This window comes from Aureococcus anophagefferens (genome assembly GCF_000186865.1).
Source record: "Aureococcus anophagefferens unplaced genomic scaffold AURANscaffold_5, whole genome shotgun sequence".
Taxonomy (NCBI): Eukaryota; class Pelagophyceae; order Pelagomonadales; family Pelagomonadaceae; genus Aureococcus; species Aureococcus anophagefferens.
In genome coordinates this window covers 1240654-1257287 of record NW_008705565.1, presented here as the reverse complement: position 1 = coordinate 1257287, position 16634 = coordinate 1240654, and the positions used below count along the sequence as shown (strand labels likewise).

At 69.8% G+C, this 16634-nt stretch overlaps 5 protein-coding genes across 5 annotated transcripts; 2 read left to right on the top strand and 3 right to left on the bottom strand.

The window, feature by feature from the left end:
• Nucleotides 1–830: 830 nt before the first annotated feature.
• On the bottom strand, nt 831–4295 carry AURANDRAFT_62628 (hypothetical protein; the record flags this gene model as incomplete). Its single annotated transcript, XM_009036666.1, has 2 exons — nt 831–2718; nt 2989–4295. The coding sequence occupies 2 exons, from the start codon at nt 4293–4295 to the stop codon at nt 831–833; spliced, it is 3195 nt and encodes a 1064-aa protein (XP_009034914.1).
• Nucleotides 4296–8132: 3837 nt separating this feature from the next.
• On the bottom strand, nt 8133–9911 carry AURANDRAFT_62627 (hypothetical protein; the record flags this gene model as incomplete). Its single annotated transcript, XM_009036665.1, has 1 exon — nt 8133–9911. One exon carries the CDS (start codon nt 9909–9911, stop codon nt 8133–8135), a length of 1779 nt encoding a protein of 592 aa, XP_009034913.1.
• A 953-nt stretch (nt 9912–10864) lies between these two features.
• AURANDRAFT_59947 (hypothetical protein) lies at nt 10865–11464 on the top strand (the record flags this gene model as incomplete). Its single annotated transcript, XM_009036984.1, has 1 exon — nt 10865–11464. A coding segment is annotated over one exon (600 nt), but the record flags the coding sequence as incomplete, so codon positions are not given.
• Nucleotides 11465–12442: 978 nt separating this feature from the next.
• Nucleotides 12443–12997, bottom strand: MsrA4 (selenoprotein; the record flags this gene model as incomplete). The annotated part of the gene is made up of 1 exon (XM_009036664.1): nt 12443–12997. A coding segment is annotated over one exon (555 nt), but the record flags the coding sequence as incomplete, so codon positions are not given.
• A 659-nt stretch (nt 12998–13656) lies between these two features.
• On the top strand, nt 13657–13932 carry AURANDRAFT_16583 (hypothetical protein; the record flags this gene model as incomplete). Its single annotated transcript, XM_009036985.1, has 1 exon — nt 13657–13932. A coding segment is annotated over one exon (276 nt), but the record flags the coding sequence as incomplete, so codon positions are not given.
• Between the last annotated feature and the right edge of the window lie 2702 nt (nt 13933–16634).

Here is a 16634-nt window from a genome sequence, read left to right as displayed (position 1 = left end):
GTGCCCGGTCTGCTTCGAGGACTGGGACGTGAATGATCCGGGCGCGTTTCGTTCCTGCTGTGCGCGGAAGATCTGCGACTCGTGCGCAGACAAGGTTCAAGGCGCGTCATGCCCTCTCTGTCGTTCACCCTGCGCGAAAAGTAAGGCAGAGATTCTTGCAAGGGTTCGCCAACACGCGGAGAATGACGTGCCGGAAGCGGTCGAGCATTTGGCGACTCAGTACCGCGCGGGTGCTCTCGACCTCGTGAAATCTATGAAGAAGGCGGCGAAACTCTACAAGCGCGCCGTATCGCTTGGAAGCGTGCGTGCGATGGTGAATCTTGCCATCATGTACCAACGCGGAGAAGGAGTCAAAATGGACAAAAAAAAGGGGCTGCAGCTGTCTCGCATGGCCGCAGATCGGGGAGACGCGACGGCGGAGTACAATTTTGCAACTTCGGCTTTCAAACAGCAAGCTATTGGGGGCGAAGAACTCCTTCTGTTTTTATCCCGCTCTGCCGAGAAAGGTTATGCTGAGGCTTTGCACGCTCTTGGACTCGCACATTTTCAAGCAGAATACGGAGTGTCCAAAATCGACCTCGAGAAAGCCAAAAGCTTCTTCACACGTGCGCTTGCGAGAGGCTTTGAGCAATCCAGGGAACCGCTCAGGTGTGTGAACGCATACTTAGCGTCTGGCGCACAACTGGTGCGTGTCGGCTCAAAATTGATGTCAGTGACGAAACCTCCCGCATGACCGCCGGCACTGTCGCTAGCCGCCATGCCGCTTCCACTTTAAACAAGTGTACTTGTGTTAGCGTTGCTTCCCCGCCGCGCTTCCAGTTTAAGAAGTGTTAGTGTGGCTTCCCCGACACCTCGCCGCCGGCCTCGTGCTCGCGGAACGACGTCGGGTAGTCCGCGGCGGAGAACGTGAAGTTCAGCTTGTCGCAGTGGTCCCAGTCGAAATTCTCGTACAGGTAGGGCAGGTCGTCGTTGTAGGGGTCCATGAAGTCGTAGAACTCGGCGTTCGTGTACTCGGGCATGCCCGGCAGGAGGTCCTCCGCGTTGTGGCCCTCGCACGTCTCCACGCGGCACTCGGGCAGGTCCATGGCCTCGTCCTTGGCGAGCCAGTCGCAGACCTTGCCCGTGTCCGACGGCGTCGCCGACGGGTGCGCGTAGCCCCAGGTCTGGTTGAAGAGGGTCTTGCCCTTGTGGGCCAGGATCCGCTTCCACGACAAGAGCCGGTCGGCCGTCGTGTGGATGGGCCAGAAGATGGGGTCCGCGGGCGCGTTCGACGTGTAGAGCTCGCCGACCCAGCCCGGGTCGCAGAACGTGTCGAACAGGTCCTCCATGGCCTTGGGCGACGCGCCGCCGCCCTCGTCGCGGATGTGCCACGACGCGTTCTCGTAGAAGATGCGGTCGCTCACCGCGTCGACCCAGTGGAAGACGCCCGTGACGTTCGCCATGATCTCCGTCAAATCGAGGTCGCCCCGCTTGTCCTTGGAACAAGAACAGCGGCAGTCCGCCTGCGCGTCGGAGGAGCAGTCCGTCGGGCAGTCCGCGTAGCCCATGCGCCAGAGCACCTTGAACAGCAGCAACTGCAGCCGGTTGCTGTGGTAGTCGTTGATCGTCGCCGACGCCTCGGCGCCCACGTTCCACTGGCCCCCGAGCATGATGTGCACGGGCCCGTGCGTGTAGCCGTTGAGGCACTCGTTCATGTCGCTGAGCCGGTCGTGCTTGAAGCACGCGTGCATCTCGTTGCAGCCCGGGAACGTCGTGTAGCCCGCGGCCTGGTACCCGAAGACGTTGTCCGCGCGCGTCACGTAGGGGTGCGGGTTCGCGTTCCAGGGGCTCCGGAGGATGCCGTAGGGGTTCGTGATGTTCGAGAAGTCGCGCGCGTCCGCGAGGACGCCCGTCCAGGCCCAGGCGCCCGCGTCGATGACGTTGAGCGACGCGTTCTGCGATTTGGTGCCGCCGAACCAGGACTCGTTGAAGACGACGGACTCGCGCCAGTTCGGCCCGTACTCGTACGCGTCGCGCGAGTAGTCCCAGTACGGCACCGAGACCGCCGGGTTCACGGCCTGGAGCGACCGCTCCAGCAGCAGCGTAAAGCTCATGTGGTGCGTCATCAGGCCCGCGTCGTCGTGCCAGTGGTCGCAGGACCGGTCCGCGGCGCCGAGGAGGTGCATGCGGCTGAAGAAGGCGATGTCGCTGTAGTCGCTCCCGAACTGCTGCTGGCCGTCGCGCGTCGGCACGGTGTAGACGACGCGCAAAGCGCCGAAGAAGGCCTCGCGGTCCTCGTCGTCGAGCGAGCGGATCTCGCGCCGCACGTACTTGACCATGATCTCGCCCGCGGACACGACCGACGACGCCGAGCCCGACCGCGGCGCCTCGGTCACGCGCGCGCGCCAGATGCCCACGGCGTCGAAGACGTGGCTGACGTTGGCGCCGTTGACGTCCCGGTAGGTGTTGGTGCGCTCGACGCGCCACGTGTAGGCGTAGCGGTCCTCGTCCGCGCCGAGCACGACGAGGCGGTGGTCCCGGTGCGGCTCCGCGATGCGCTTCCAGGGGTAGACGCTCGGGATGGGCGTCATGAGCGTGTACTTGTTGTACACGATCCAGTCCAGCGGCGCGCCGGCGCCGGCGCCGCCCTCGAGCGACTCGACGAGCGGCGGCGCCTGCTGGCGCCTCGCGACGCTGAGGCCCGCGAGGCAGAGGGCGCCGAGGCCCAGGTACCAGGGGCTGCGTTGCCGCGGTCGTCGCGGCGCGGCGGGTCGCGGCGCGGCCGGCTGCGGCGCGGCGGGCTGCGCCGGCGGCATCGCCGTCGGCGGCAATGCCCCGTAGACCATCGCAGCCTGACCGTGCTCGAATTTGGCAAGGATTCAATCGCAAGGATTCGTGACGGAGTGGAAGTGAACCGTGGCATGCCAGTGCTCGATGGGGCCGCCGCGGCGGTGGCACCGGTGGTTGTCAAATCTCACGCGTTCACGAGCGGTAATAACTTAGGACTACGGGTCGGCGCGGCCGCCGATGGGGTACCAGCGGCCGAAGATGCCGTAGCGCCGCTTCCCCCACGCGGTCACGCGGCGCAGGATCTCCGCCTCGCGGAGGTACTTTCGATCGAGCGGGTCCGGCTTCTTGAGCTCCGCGATGCTGTAGAAGCAGCCCTCGAAGTCGCGCGCGTCGTCGACTATCTCCTGCGTGACCTTGGCGCCCTTGAACTTGTTGTCCGCGTGGAACATGTACTGCAGGAGCTCGATGCGAGACAGGCGCCGGAGCGCGGCGTTCGGCCGGCCGTCCTCGTCCCAGTCGGGCTTGTCGTCGAGCGTGAAGAAGGAGGGAAGGCGGTCGAGGCACGGCTTGCGCTGGCCCGGGAGGCGCCGGGCGACGGCGAAGATGTGGTCCGTCTCGACCAGCCGCCGCTCGGAGCCGCCGGCGAACGCCGGGCGGTGCGTCTCGGCCAGCGCCGCGGCGAGCTCGTCGTCGGGCATGCCCGTCGCCGCGGCCAGGATCTTGTTGAGCAGTGCGGGAGTCGTGATGCCCGTCAGGAGCTCGCACTGGAAGGAAGGAAGGTCGCCGATGTCGAGGTCGCGGACCCGCCGCACGGCCGAGCGCACGAGATTGCCCGTCAGCGCGTGAGCCGTCCCGGCCCCCCCGCACCGGCAGAGCCAGGTTGCGACGTCCGCGCCGCAGGCGCTGCACTGCGGCGCGTACTCGCGTTCCCGCTCGTACCGAAGCCGCTTTGCTTCACGAAAGCCCATGGACTCGTAGAGCTCCTCGCCCAGAAAAGTGAGCGTCGACTTGTGTGCTCGCGCCGCTTGTAGCTCCTTGTTCTTCGTCTTGGACGAATGGACGACCTTGCCGCGGAACTGGTTGTCGTAGACGATGTCCGGGTGGCTCGCGGCGGGCACGAGTGTCGGATTACCGTCACGATGTGTGTCGCACTCGTTGTAGAAATCGGGGCGTGTGAGCGTGAAGTCGCGCACCTTGGGCGTGAGGTCGTCGACGTGGACCTGCGCGTTGACGTCGCCGCCGACCTCGACCTCGACGAGCAGACCGTCGCGCTCGCCGGTCGCGGTGACCAGGCGGTAGTCGCCGCGGCGCTCCTGCCAGAGCTCCCGCCCCGGGTCGGGGAACTGGTACGCCCGGACGAGCTCGCTGACGGGGACGCACTTCGTCTTGCCGTTCTCAAAGCGGACGCGAGTCTCGCCGTCGGCGCCGTCCTCGTCGGGCACGAGCGAGAAGACGGGCCAGTGCGAGAGGGGGTCTTTCGGGTCGTCGTGCCAGTTGTAGTGCTGCCAGGGTTTGATGCGACCCATGGCGCTGCGCGAGCGGGGACGAAGGGCGGCGGTCGAGAGGAGCTTGTAACAGTGCACGCTGTTGCCAGTCGAGCACACCGGAAGCGGCAACGGACGCTAGCTTGAAAACCTCGATCATGTCTTGACCTCAAGCGAGGGAGGTTGAAAACTTCTGCCATGTCCAAGCTCGTGGTTCCTTTCGTATCTTCGTATTGAGAATCGGTGGCTGCGAGCGCTCGTATGATTCCTGGTATTATTCCTCTAGCTACGATATAATATCTTCGTATTGAGAATCGGTGGCTGCGAGCGCTCGTATGATTCCTGGTATTATTCCTCTAGCTACGATCAGTGCAGCGTAGGCTGCTGATGGTTACCCCAGAAAGGCATGGGCAGCCCCGGCCAGTCGCCTTCGCGCGTGTGATGCTGCTCGACGCGCCTTAACCCAGCGACATGGCCTCGGGCGCGGACCTCGTCGAGTTCTTTTGCTGCATCGGACCGAGCGAGGACCTCTTGGCGCCCGGCTGGAGCCTCCATCCCGTCGTGCTCCACTGCTACCCTAAAACTCCGGCCTTCGCCGTGGAGACGCTCGTCGCGTTCTGCTTCCCGAAGCAGGGCCCCTGCGTCGTGACGCGCGAGGCGCCGGAGCCGCTGAGCTTCGAGTTCCTGCTCACGGAGAGCGACGGCCGGCGCCTCGTGGCCTGCGCGCTCGTCGTGGGCGTCAAACTCGCGGCGGAGCGCTGGGCGCCGCGGGCCTACGTCGTCGTAAGCCGCTACGCGCTCGTCGCGCAGCACCGCCTCTTCCTCGCGCAGCTCGTGCGCGTGGCGCGGAGCGCGGCGCCGCTGCCCGCGGAGCGCTTCGTCGCGACGCGCGTCCGCGGCGTCGCGTCCGCGCGCGCTCGGCCGGCACCCCGAGCATCCCTAGGTACGTCCGCGAGACGCCCGCGCCGCCGCGGGGCCTGTGCCGCGTCTCCGCCGCCGTCGGCGACGAGGGCATCCTGCTCGCGCGGCCCGCGCCGAACGAGCTGCCGTTGTGCAGCGCCTGCAACGTCGACGCGCTCTTCGCGGCGCTGCCGGCGGCGGTCGTCGTCGACGTCGTCGCCTGTCTGCTCGTCGAGGCGCGCGTCGCGCTCGTGTCGAGCCGGCCGGAGACCTTCTCGCGGGCCGCCGCGGCGCTGTTGAGCCTCCTCTTCCCCTTCGACTGGCGCGGCGTCGTCGTGCCCGTCTGCCCCGAGCACCTCCTCGTCGAGCTCGTCGACGCGCCGGTGCCCTTTCTGATCGGCGGCTTCGACGCCAACTACCTGGCGTCGACGGAGGTCGGCGCGCGGATCCCGCCGGGCGTCGTCTTCGTGGATTTGGACCGCGGCGAGGCGCGCTACCCGGACGAGGGGTTCGACGACCTCGAGCTCCCGCCGAAGCTGCCGGCGCACTACCGGGCGAAGCTCCTCAAGCAGCTCGCGCAGGTCGACGCGGACCGGTCGGCCTGGGTCGCGGGCCTCGCGCCCAAGGACTCGCAGATGCTCAAGAACGTGCGCCGCTTCGGGTCCCCGCGGAGCCTGGACGACCCCGTCGAGGACTGGGAGGGCGTCATCCAGCGCGGCGGCAACGGCGGCCCCCTCGCGGCGAACGACGGCTTCGCGCTCGAGCGCCGCGCGTGCTTCTCGCGGTTCCTCGTGTCGACGCTGGCGGCCTACCGGGACGGCGAGGACAAGTTGGTCCAGTCCAAGGACGCGGCCTCGCGGCCCTTTTTCACGAAACTGCTGCGGACCCAGCTCTTCTCCGGCTTCTTGAGCGAGGCCGAGGCGGTCACCGAAGACTGGGCCGGGGACGCGCACGAGACTCCGGCGGTCTGCGCCGTGCGCTTCTTCGACGAGTCGATCCGGGCCAAGGCGAACCGGAAGACGCTGACCGTGACCGCCAAGGAGACGCCGTTCCTCGACGCGACCTTCGCGGCCACCGAGACGTTCATCGCGCCGCCGCCGTCGCGCGAGGGGCTCCGAAACGGCGCGTTCCCGCCGCGGCCCGACGAGCTCCCGCGCGACGACCTCTACCCGCCGCGCCTGCGCACGCCGCGGACCCTCGTCGCGAAGGAGCGCGAGGACGAGCGCCGGCTGCGAGAGGACGTCCGCGACGCGCTCCGCGTCTTCCTCGGCGGCGGCGCGCCGCGCGCGCGAACGTCGCGCCGCGCCTCGACGGTCGCCGAGGACAAGATCGCGCGGGTCGTCGTCGCCTGCCAGGCGCGCGCGCGCGTCGGCGGCGCGCGCCGCGCGATCCGGCGGCGCCGCGCGGCCGCGACGGCCGTCGCGACGCTCGCGCGGGGCTACCTCGCGCGGAAGGCGTTCCTCGCGGCCTTGGGGGACCTCCACGGCACCTGCGACGCGGCGCTCCTCGGCGCCTGGGACGCCCACGGCGCCGCCTTTTCGCGCCGCGCGGCCGTCCACGCGGCGACGCGGCGAACGTCGGGCCTCGCGGTCGCGATGATGCTGGATGAGCTGGCGTGCTACCCCGGCGGGCGGCCCTCGTCGGCGCCGCGCGGCGGCCTCGGGGGCGCGATGGGCAAGAACGTTGACGCGGCGCTCGCGCGGCGGCGGGCCGCCGCGCCGCCGCCGCCGCCCGCCGCCGCGGCGAAATCCCAGCGCAAGGCGATCTACGGCCACCTCAAGCAGGCGCCGGCGTCGGAGCGCGAGGACTACTTTTCGGCGTTCGGGCTCGGCGGGCTCAAGGAGAAGCGGCGCAAGCGGCGCACGGCGAGCGCCGTCTTCGCGACGCCGGCGGCCGCGGCCGCGTCCGCGCGCCTCGTCGCCGCCGCCGATCCGGCCGCGGGCGAACTGAGCCGGACGCTCGCGCGCGACCGTGTCGAGGCGTCCTGCGCATCCGTGGCGCGCGACGCCATGGTGGCGCTCGCGAGGAGTGTTAAGTAGAAGGCGTAGTAGAAGGCTAGTAGAGGAGCTGTCTGAGGACTGCGCTGGCATGCAAAAATTACCTCAGCGAGCCCTCGCCGGCGCCGTGCGAGGGGGAGCCGCCGGGTCGCTCCCGTAAAGCGGGCGCGATGGACCCCCCTGCCGAAATTGCGCACGCTGTGCGCGGCGGTGACATCGACACGGTGAGGCGATGGCTGGAGGATGATAACGACCCAAACGAACTTACTACGAACGGACTCACACTCCTTTTCATTTCTCTAAGTGATCCTTCAAGGGAGGACAGGTCCCCCATGCTTCGCCTCTTACTCGCGCACGGTGCAGACGTCCATGGCGTCGGCGTATATGGTTTGGTCGCCCTGTTCTTGACAAAATATCCCCAGGAGGCGGATGTACTGCTGAAAGCTGGGGCCGCGATCGACGCTCGAGACCATGACGGAGATACCGCGCTCATGTTTGCCGCAAGCCATGATAACTATGACGTCATGCGGTACCTCCTAGAAAGCGGGGCCGACATCTCCGCAACATCGAAGCACGGGGACAATGCATACGACTTTTGTTATCGGTCATCCGGGCCGACGGGTCGAACCACCCGCCTTCTCGAAGCCGTGGAGACCGCTGGCAGCTGGCGGAGCTACGTAAACGCACCGCGCGTCGCGCTCGTGCGGCTCCGCACGCTCTGCGCAAAGGGCCGCGCGCGGCCGCCGTCCGCGAGGCGGGCGCCGATCCTTGCGCGACTCTTTGCCGTCGCCCCGCCGCCATCGACTCCGAAGCACGCGCGCCTCGCGAGCCGCCAACTCCAACGCCCCGTCCCCAACGAGATCTTCTGGCTCGTCTTGTCGTTCTGGCGCACGGATCGCGACGAGTAGGCATAATTTAAGCGCGCAAGCGAGTTACGCGTCTGGCGCGAAGACTAGCTTGCTTCGGGTGCCCTCGCGCCTAGCTACAGGCGTAGAGACCCGCCGCGCGTCGCCTGGGGCGACGACCGGACGCTGCCGCTGCTGCTGCTCGCCTGGCTCGCGTCCATGGCGCCGCAGAAGATGTCGACGGAGCTCGAGGATTTCGGCGGCTTCTTCGGCGTCTCCTTGGGCTCCGCGACGACGCGCGCGACGACGCCGACGGCGTCGCGCGCGTCGTTGAGCACGGCGACGAGCGTCGCGGCGACGAAGGCGTTCGCGAGGTTGAAGGCGAGGACCTTGTCGCCGCAGGCGACGACCATCGCGCGCGGCTCCTGCGCGTCCGGCGCGATGCGCGCGACCGTGCTTAGCGGGAACTCCGCCCAGTGGCCCGACCGCTTGGCGTAGGCGAAGCAGTCGCCGCGGACGGCGACGGCGCAGGCGTGCGAGCTCAGCGAGAGACCGAGGGTGCTCGACCCCGCCGACGGCCGCTTGACGCACTCGACGCCCTCGGGGCTCAGGACCTGCGCGCGGAGCTCGGACGCGAGGAGGAGCTCGGCGATGTTCGAGTCCAAGACGATGGTCGTGAACGCCGCGACGTCGACCTCGCCGTCGCAGAGGTCGACCTTGGCGATGGCCGCGTCGAGGTCCGCGAGCGCGTGCGCGGCGTCGGCGCCGGAGTCCGCCGCCGCGGCCTCGACGAAGGCCCGGAGCTCCGCCTTCGAGAGGCTCTCGGAGCCGTCGACGTCGACGCGCTTGAAGATCGCGCGGACCGTGCGCTCGAGGGCCTCGGCCATGGCGCCGGACGCCTTGGAGCCCGTCCGGGCCAGGAGCTTGGAGAAGGCCGTCGAGGGCCGGCCCGTCTTCCGCGCGCCGGCGGCGAGGCCCCGGCGGAGCGCGACGTAGCGGCCCAACGCCCGCGGCGCGCGCTCCGCGACGACCTGCAGCGCGTCGCACGTCTCCGTCAATCCGAAGAACGCGCCGCAGACGTAGAGGGGCACGACGCGGTTCGGCGGCAGGACGTAGTGCGCCGCGGCGAAGGCGACGTTCGCCGCGAGGAGAGGCCCCGTCATCGTGGCGTCCTTCCAGAGGAGCACGCCCTTGGCGAAGTTGACGTCGCGGGCGACGCCCGCGCACTCGAGCTGCGCCTTGCCCAGCTGCTTGCCCGCGGCGCCGTTCGCCGCGGAGTTGAACGTCCGCAGCAGCATGCCCTTGAGCGGGCCCCTGATCTCGGGCTCCTTCTCCTTCTTCTTCTTCTTCGCGCGCTTCTTCACCGACGGCGCCTTGACGAGCTTGCCGAGGGACGAGAAGCCGGGGGAGACGCGGCCCTTGGCCGGCGACGCGTCCGGCGGCGCCTCCGGCGCGGGCTCGTCGCCGAACTCGAGCGCGGCCTCGCCGAGGTGCTTCTCGAGCTCGCGGAACTCGGCCATGTGGACGCCCTTGGGATTGCCCGTCGCGTGCTTCTTGAAGAGCTTCGCGACCTCCTTCTCCGTCGGCGGCGGCTGGCCCTTGCGCGCGGCGCAGACCGCGAGCGCCTTGGCGAGCTCGTCCGCGTCGATGGACCCGCTCCCGTCCTCGTCGATCTGCGCGAAGAGCGCCGCGAGCGCCTTCTCCTTGGCGTCCATGGCGCGCTTGAGCGTGTAGGTCCAGCAGAGGAAGACGGCGAAGAGCGCGTGCAAGAGCACGCCGTAGTCCGTGACGACGAGGCTCGCGGCGAGGCTCGCGAGGAAGGCGGCGGCGGACGTCTTCCGGTCCTTCCAGGCGACGGCGGCGAAGGCGCCGTTCGCCGCGGCCGCCGCGGGCGCCGCGGCCGCGCCGATGTCCATCGCGTGGTTGTAGAACGCGTTCGCGTGGAAGCGCGGCACGACCTTGGACGGCTTCGGGTCGAGCCAGAGCACGGACGCGGCCTCGCCGACGGCGTCGACGTCGTACTTGATCTTGAGCTTGACGCCGCCCGGCGCGCCGTCGGCGAAGGTGTACCACTGCGCCGCCGCGGGCTTGTTCGCCAGGCCGTCGAGGGGGACCTCGAACGCGCCCAGCAGGTCGTCGGCGCTGTCGTCGTCGTGGTCGTAGACGACGACCCGCAGCACGGCGCCGTAGCGCCACGACTCGAAGACGCAGCGCTCGTCCCACGTCGGGTTCAGGTCCTTCTTCACGATCTTCGTCGTGTACGACTCGCGCACGTCGTCGGGCCACTCGCGGCGCCGCTTCGAGAGGCCGTAGCCCGTGATCTCGAGCACGGCGTAGGGGTCCGACGATCCGCTGAAACTGTCGGCGACGGCGAGCTCCGCGGCCGCGATCACGTCCACGGACACGCGGCCGACGCGGAGCCGCCGCTGGCCCGCGCGGCCCGCGAAGGGCGACGCCGCGAAGCGCGCGAACGACGCGTCGGCGGAGTCGTAGGCGATGAAGGTGTTTTCCGGCTCGTTCGTGGGCGACGGCGCGCGCTCCGCTCGACTTGGAGTTTTGGGAGAGTTAGGGATCGTCTCGAACTTCGCCGGCGACCAGCGCCCTGGCGAAGACGGCATAATTAATAGCGGATATGACGGCCGGTTACGGCGGGGACGCGACGGCGAGAGGCGAGGCGCGGCGAGGCGCGTTGACGAGAGGCGGCAGCTCGACAAGATCGAACGAGCTGTGTGTTGTTTCCACGGTTCGATTCGGCGAGCGGGTTGCCAGCGCGAGTGGACGCCGGCCCACCGGTGTCGTTCGCGTGCTGCAGCCGCGCATGCGCCTGTCCTTCCTCGCGACGATGGCGCAGTTCGGCACGGTCGCCGCGCTCACAAAGTGCGTCGGCATCACCGGCGGCATCGCCATGGGCAAGAGCACCTGCACGACGTTCCTGCGGGACATCTACGGCGTGCCCGTGCACGACGCCGACGCGGCCGTGCACCGGCTCTACGCGTCCGGCGGCGCCGCGGTCGCCGCGATCCGCGACCGCTTCGGCGCGGGCGTCATCTCGGCCGAGGGCGCCGTCGACCGCGCGGCGCTGTCCGCGCTGCTCCAGGCGCTCGACGACGCGGAGCGCGGCGCGGCGTTTCAAGCGCTGGAGGCCATCGTGCACCCGCTCGTCGCCGCGGACCGGACGGCCTTCGTCGCCGACGCGCGCGCGGCGCGCGCGTGGCTCGTCGGCGTCGACATCCCGCTGCTCTTCGAGACGCTCGGCGACGGCGCCCGGGCGAGCGGCATCGACCACGTGCTCGCCGTGACCTGCGGCTCCGCCGCGGAGCAGCGGCGCCGCGCGCTCAAGCGGCCGGGCATGTCCGAGGGCAAGCTCGACGCGATCCTGGCGCGCCAGCTCGACGACGGCGACCGGCTGGCCCGCGCGGACAGCGTCGTCGACACGTCCTTCTGGGACAAGGCGCGCGCGCGCGGCGCGACGGCGAAGATCCTCGCCGCGCTCTGGTCCGGGCCGGCGGGGCCGCCGGGCGTCGCGACGGCCGTGTCCTTCGACCTCGACAACACGTTCTGGCCGACGCTGCCGCCGCTCATGAAGATCCGCCACGCGCGGCCCGAGCTCTGCGAGCAGTACCTGCCCAGGACCTTCGAAGCGCTCGCGCCGGACGTCGAGGCGAAGATGGACGCCTTCGAGGCCGCGCGGCCCAAGCTCGACGTCGAGGCCGAGCTGAAGCACGACATCACGGCGCGGCGCCGCGTCGCGTTCCGCGCGCTCGCGGCGCACCACGGCGACGCCGACGAGGACGCGGACGCGCTCGTCGCCGACTTCGTGCAGCGGCGCACGGACGCGACGGACGAGTTCCTCGAGGCCGACGCGCTGCCGGTCGTCGCCGCGCTGCGCGCGCGCGGGCTGCGCGTGGGCGCGCTGACCAACGGCAACGCGGGCCGCGCGGGCCGCCTCGGCGACGCGCTGGACTTTTGGCTCACGGCGTCGGACGTCGGCGCGTCGAAGCCGGCGACGCCGCCCTTCGTGGCCGCGTGCCACGCGGCGGGCTGCGCGCCGGAGGCCCTCGTCCACGTCGGCGACTCGCTCCACGACGACGTCCTGGGGGCGCTCGACTTCGGGTGCCGCGCCGTCCACGTCACGAAGCTCGCCGCGGAGGCCGACGAGCCGGAGCTGCTCGCGCGCCTCGCGGCCTACGGCGACGACCGCTTCCGCCGCGTCGCGACGCTCGCGGACGTCGAGGCGGCCATCGCCGACTGGCTCTAACGTACGTCTGATCCGCGTGTGTGTCGGGGTCGCCCCAAGATCGCCGACTGGCTCTCACTTAGGGTCCCCGATGGTCCGCGTGTGTGTCGGGTCGCGCGCTTCGGACGCGCGCGACCGTCATGGGGCGGACGACGTCGGTGGCCTAGTAGAACCTGCGCGGGCGAACGGCGGTGACGCGTCCTCGCCCTACGCGTATCGGTCCTCGCCGGAGTAGTACCGCGGCGTGAGCATCTTCGCGAGGTACTTTTGGTGGTACTCCTCGGCCTGCCAGAAGTCCTTGGCCGGCTCGACGGCCGTGTTCTTGACCCATTTCTTGCCGTCGGCGATGAGCGCGGCCTTCATGGACTCCGCGGCGTCCCGCTGCGCGTCGTCGTGGAAGAACACCGCTGATCGGTACTGGCGGCTCCCGACCATGGGCGTGTGCTCCTCCCAGAACTTGACCAGCAAATCCTCGAACGCGAGCGACTCGTCGAACTCGACGAGCATGGCCTCCGTGTGGTCGCCGATGCGCTGGTACGTCGGCTCGAAGTCGTCGCCGCCCGTGTAGCCCACGAGGGTCTTCTCGACGCCCGCCAGGGCGTCGAAGGAGCCCTGCGGGTGCCAGAATCAGCCCATGGCGAGCGTGCAGACGCGCGGCGACGTCGGCGCGTAGAGCGGGCACGGCGTCTTCAGCGCCGACGCGCCCGCCGCGAGGAGCAGCGCGACCTGCGGCGAATTCCTTTGGTACTCTTTCGATCGATGCATCTCTGCGCGCGATAGGGATGCGCTCTTTTGCGTCTTGATACTTCTTGCAGAGCTATGCGTCTCTGCGCAGGCTCTCCGATGCTGTTGTCCAGGGCGTTCTCGATTTCGGTTCTCTCACATTTTTTTCGCTTCTCGAACGATTCGGCAGCTTACCGGCGCTCTTGGGCGATGCATCGGCTCTCAGGAATGTGTTGGCGGACGCAGCGGTGTCGTACTCGAGCGGCCATCCTGCTTGACGTGGCTGATAAGCCTGCTGCAAGAAAATTTGTTGACGCTCGCTCCGAATGGAGGCCCTCTCTGCCCTCTCCGACTGCGTCTCCGCAGCGTTTGCGACGTCCAAGCCAGCGCAAGTCGCATCGATCATCATCGGCTCCTATGCGCTCTCGAAGGCGTCGCGCCTGCTGGGTCGCCACGGCGCCGCGGCCGTCGCGGCGCTCAAGCTGCTCCGCGGCGAGCCCCGGGCCGCCTGGGCCGCCGCGGCCGCGGTCGTCGAATTCGCGGGCTGGCTCTGGCCCGCAAGAACAACCTTCGACGAGAGGACGCGGCGCGAGTGGGCCGAGGCCACGCTCGCCGTCGCGCGCGGCGGCGCGGCCTACAACGTCGGCGCGGGCACGACCGTCGAGCGGGTCTCGCGCGACGGCGTCGTGCTGCGGACGGCGCTCGACGCGAGCCGGAGCAACTTCCTCGCGTCCATGCACGGCGGCGCCATCGCGTCCCTCGTCGACGTGGCCACGACCGTCGCGCTCGTCGGCCGCGGCGGCTTCCCCGGCGCGTCCGTGAGCCTCGACGCGACCTACCTCGCGGGCTGCGGCCCCGGCGACGCCGTCCTCGCGGAGGCGACGGTGCTCCGGGCCGGCCGCACGCTCGCCTTCACGGAGTGCGTGCTGCGGCGCGAGCGCGACGGCGCGGTCATGGCGCGCGCGTGCCACGTGAAGCACGTCGCCGCGCCGGCGATCGCCGCCGCCGCGCTCGCGCTCCGGCCGGCCGTCGCGACGGCCTGCCTCCGCCTGGCCCTGCGCCGCGGCCAGGTCGCCGGCCGCGACCTGTCGACAAAACCCGCGGCGTTCGAAAAGACGGCCGTCGAGCCGGACACGGGCCTCGGCCGCGACGACGCGGGCAAGCGCGCCTACTTCGCGCACTTCGGCGACGGCACGTACGCGTTCCAGGGCTGGGACCGCCACCTGGCCGGGGCGCTGACGCTCACGAAGCCCTACGTCGACGACGCCCACCCCGTCGAGTGGGGCATGGAGGTCACCAAGGCCCACGGCAACTCCTTCGGCGCGCTCCACGGCGGCTGCGCGGCGTCGCTCGTCGACGTCCTGGGCTCGGCCGTCGTCGCCATGGGCGACGCCTACGAGTGCGGCGTCGCCGTGGCGCTCGACGTCCACTACGCGGCGCCGGCGAAGGTCGGCGCGATCCTCCGGTGGACCGCGACGGCGGCGAAGCGCGGCGGCCGTTTGGTGACGGTCGACGTCAAGGCGCGGTGCGCGCGGACCGACAGGCTCGTCTGCTACGGCTCCGTGACGAAGAGCCTGCGGGGGCTGGCGAAGCAGGCGGCCAAGGCGGGGAACGCGTGAGGCGTGCTCGGAGGTAAGGTTATTTTTGGAGTCGATCGCCCGCGGACGCGCGCCGACGACGTCCGAGGCCGACGGCCGTGCCAGTTAGCCGCGGCACAGGGAGGAATCGAAGGGAGGGAGAACGGCGGGGAGAGGCGGCCATGCGACGGTCGAGCCTCGGTCGGCTCACACGAGGCGTCACACGTGGCCGGGCAGCGGACCCCGGGCAGAAAAACTTGCAAGTAACTAAGTTACTTAGTTGTGGAGCGCCTGAGTGACACCTCCCAGCTGTCGCTCTTCGTCGCTCGCACACGCCCCCTCCACCGCGCCATGCGACGCCTCCACACGCTCTGGGTCGCCGCGGTGGCCTGTGTGATCGTCGTGGCGCGCCCCGCGGTCGGGGCGAAGAAATGCAAAGACAAAAAGTGGCATGCGGCCAAATCCGAGAAACAAGACTGCGCCTGGGTCGCGGACAAGCCGGAGAAGCGGTGTAAGAAAGAAGACGAGGACGGAACGGCGGCGAAGAAGAAGTGTAAGGCGACGTGCTCGAAAAAATGCCAGGGCGTCGCCGCCGTCGTCGCCCTCAACGAGGACGACGCGTCGTGGCGCGCGAAGGGCAAGAAGAAGACGCGGGGCTGCGCCTGGGTCGCGAAGAAGAAGACGCCCAAGCGCTGCGCGACGGAGGGCGCCGTCGCGGCGTGCGCGACGACGTGCGCGCCCTTCGCGCTGGACACGTTTCGGTCGTGCGACGCCGTCGCCGGCGCGCGCGACGCGAAGTGGTTCGGCGAGTCGTCCGGCGGCGGGGGCTTCGAGGAGTTCGTCCTGCCCGACCGCCGCCGCCTCGACGAGGATGACTCGTCGCGCGAGCTCGAGCGCGTCGCCGAGAGCGAGTGCACCGTCTGGTCGTCGAGCGGCGGCTTCTTCTGGGACGAGGGCTTCGGCGGCGACGCGCTCGAGATGGACGGCGGCGCGTTCTCCGACGGCGCCATGGCCGTGGGCGCCCCCGAGAACGGCGCGCCGGCGCCGGCGCCCGCGCCCGCGCCGGGCGGCGACCGGGGCGACTTCTCGGGGACGAACACGCAGGAAGCCGGCGTCGAGGAGCCAGACGTCATCAAGACGGTCGGCGACTACGTCTACCGCATCTCCGCGCCCGTCGTCGGCGACGAGGACGCCTCCGGCCGGTCGCCCTGCGAGCGGCGGCTCTCCGTGCTCGACGACTCGGACGCCAGCGCGGGCCCGCGGCTCGTCGGGTCCGTGCCGTTCGGGGACCTCGTGACGGAGCCCGACGGCATGCTCGTCGACGGCGACGTGCTCCTCGTCTACGGGCGCACGTGGCTCGAGTACGTCGACGACGCCGACACCTTCTGGGGCGACTGGTCGGCTCCCTACTGGTGGTGGTGGGACCTCCGGCGCGCCGGCGCCGTCGTGCTCCTCTTCGACGTGTCGGACCCGACAACGCCCAAACTCCTCCGGCGCCAGATCCACGAGGGCTCGCCCGTCGCCGCGCGGCGCGTCGGCTCCACGTCCTACGTCGTCGTGTCGCGGACCCCGAGCTGGGGCGAGGCGCCCAGATCCGTCGTGCCGCTCTACCGCGACGAACGAATCGTCGGCGGCGAACTCCGCGACGGCGTCGCGTCCAAGAACGAGAGCGTCCACACAAACGCGGGCGAGGTCGGCCCCATGGTGCCCGTCTGCGCCTGCGACGAGCTCTACTTCGCGTCGGGCCTCGGCGACGACATCGGCGACTACACGACGGTGTTAGCGTTCACGCACGCGTCGCCGGAGGAGGCGCGGTCCGCGGAGCTGGCAGCGACTACCGTGGCCACGAAGAGCGACTCCGCCGTCTACGCGTCGACGACGGCGCTCTACCTCACGCAGGTGCGCTGGAACGGCTGGCAGACGGGCGACGCCGCGTACACGACCTTCGTGTCGAAATTCGCGCTCGACGGCATGGACGTGGCCTTTGAGACGCGCTTCAAGGCGCCGGGCCGCGTGCTCAACCAGTTCTCCATGTCCGAGGCCGACGGCCACTTCCGCGTCGCGACGACGACGCGGATCAACGGCGACGACTGGACCAGCGA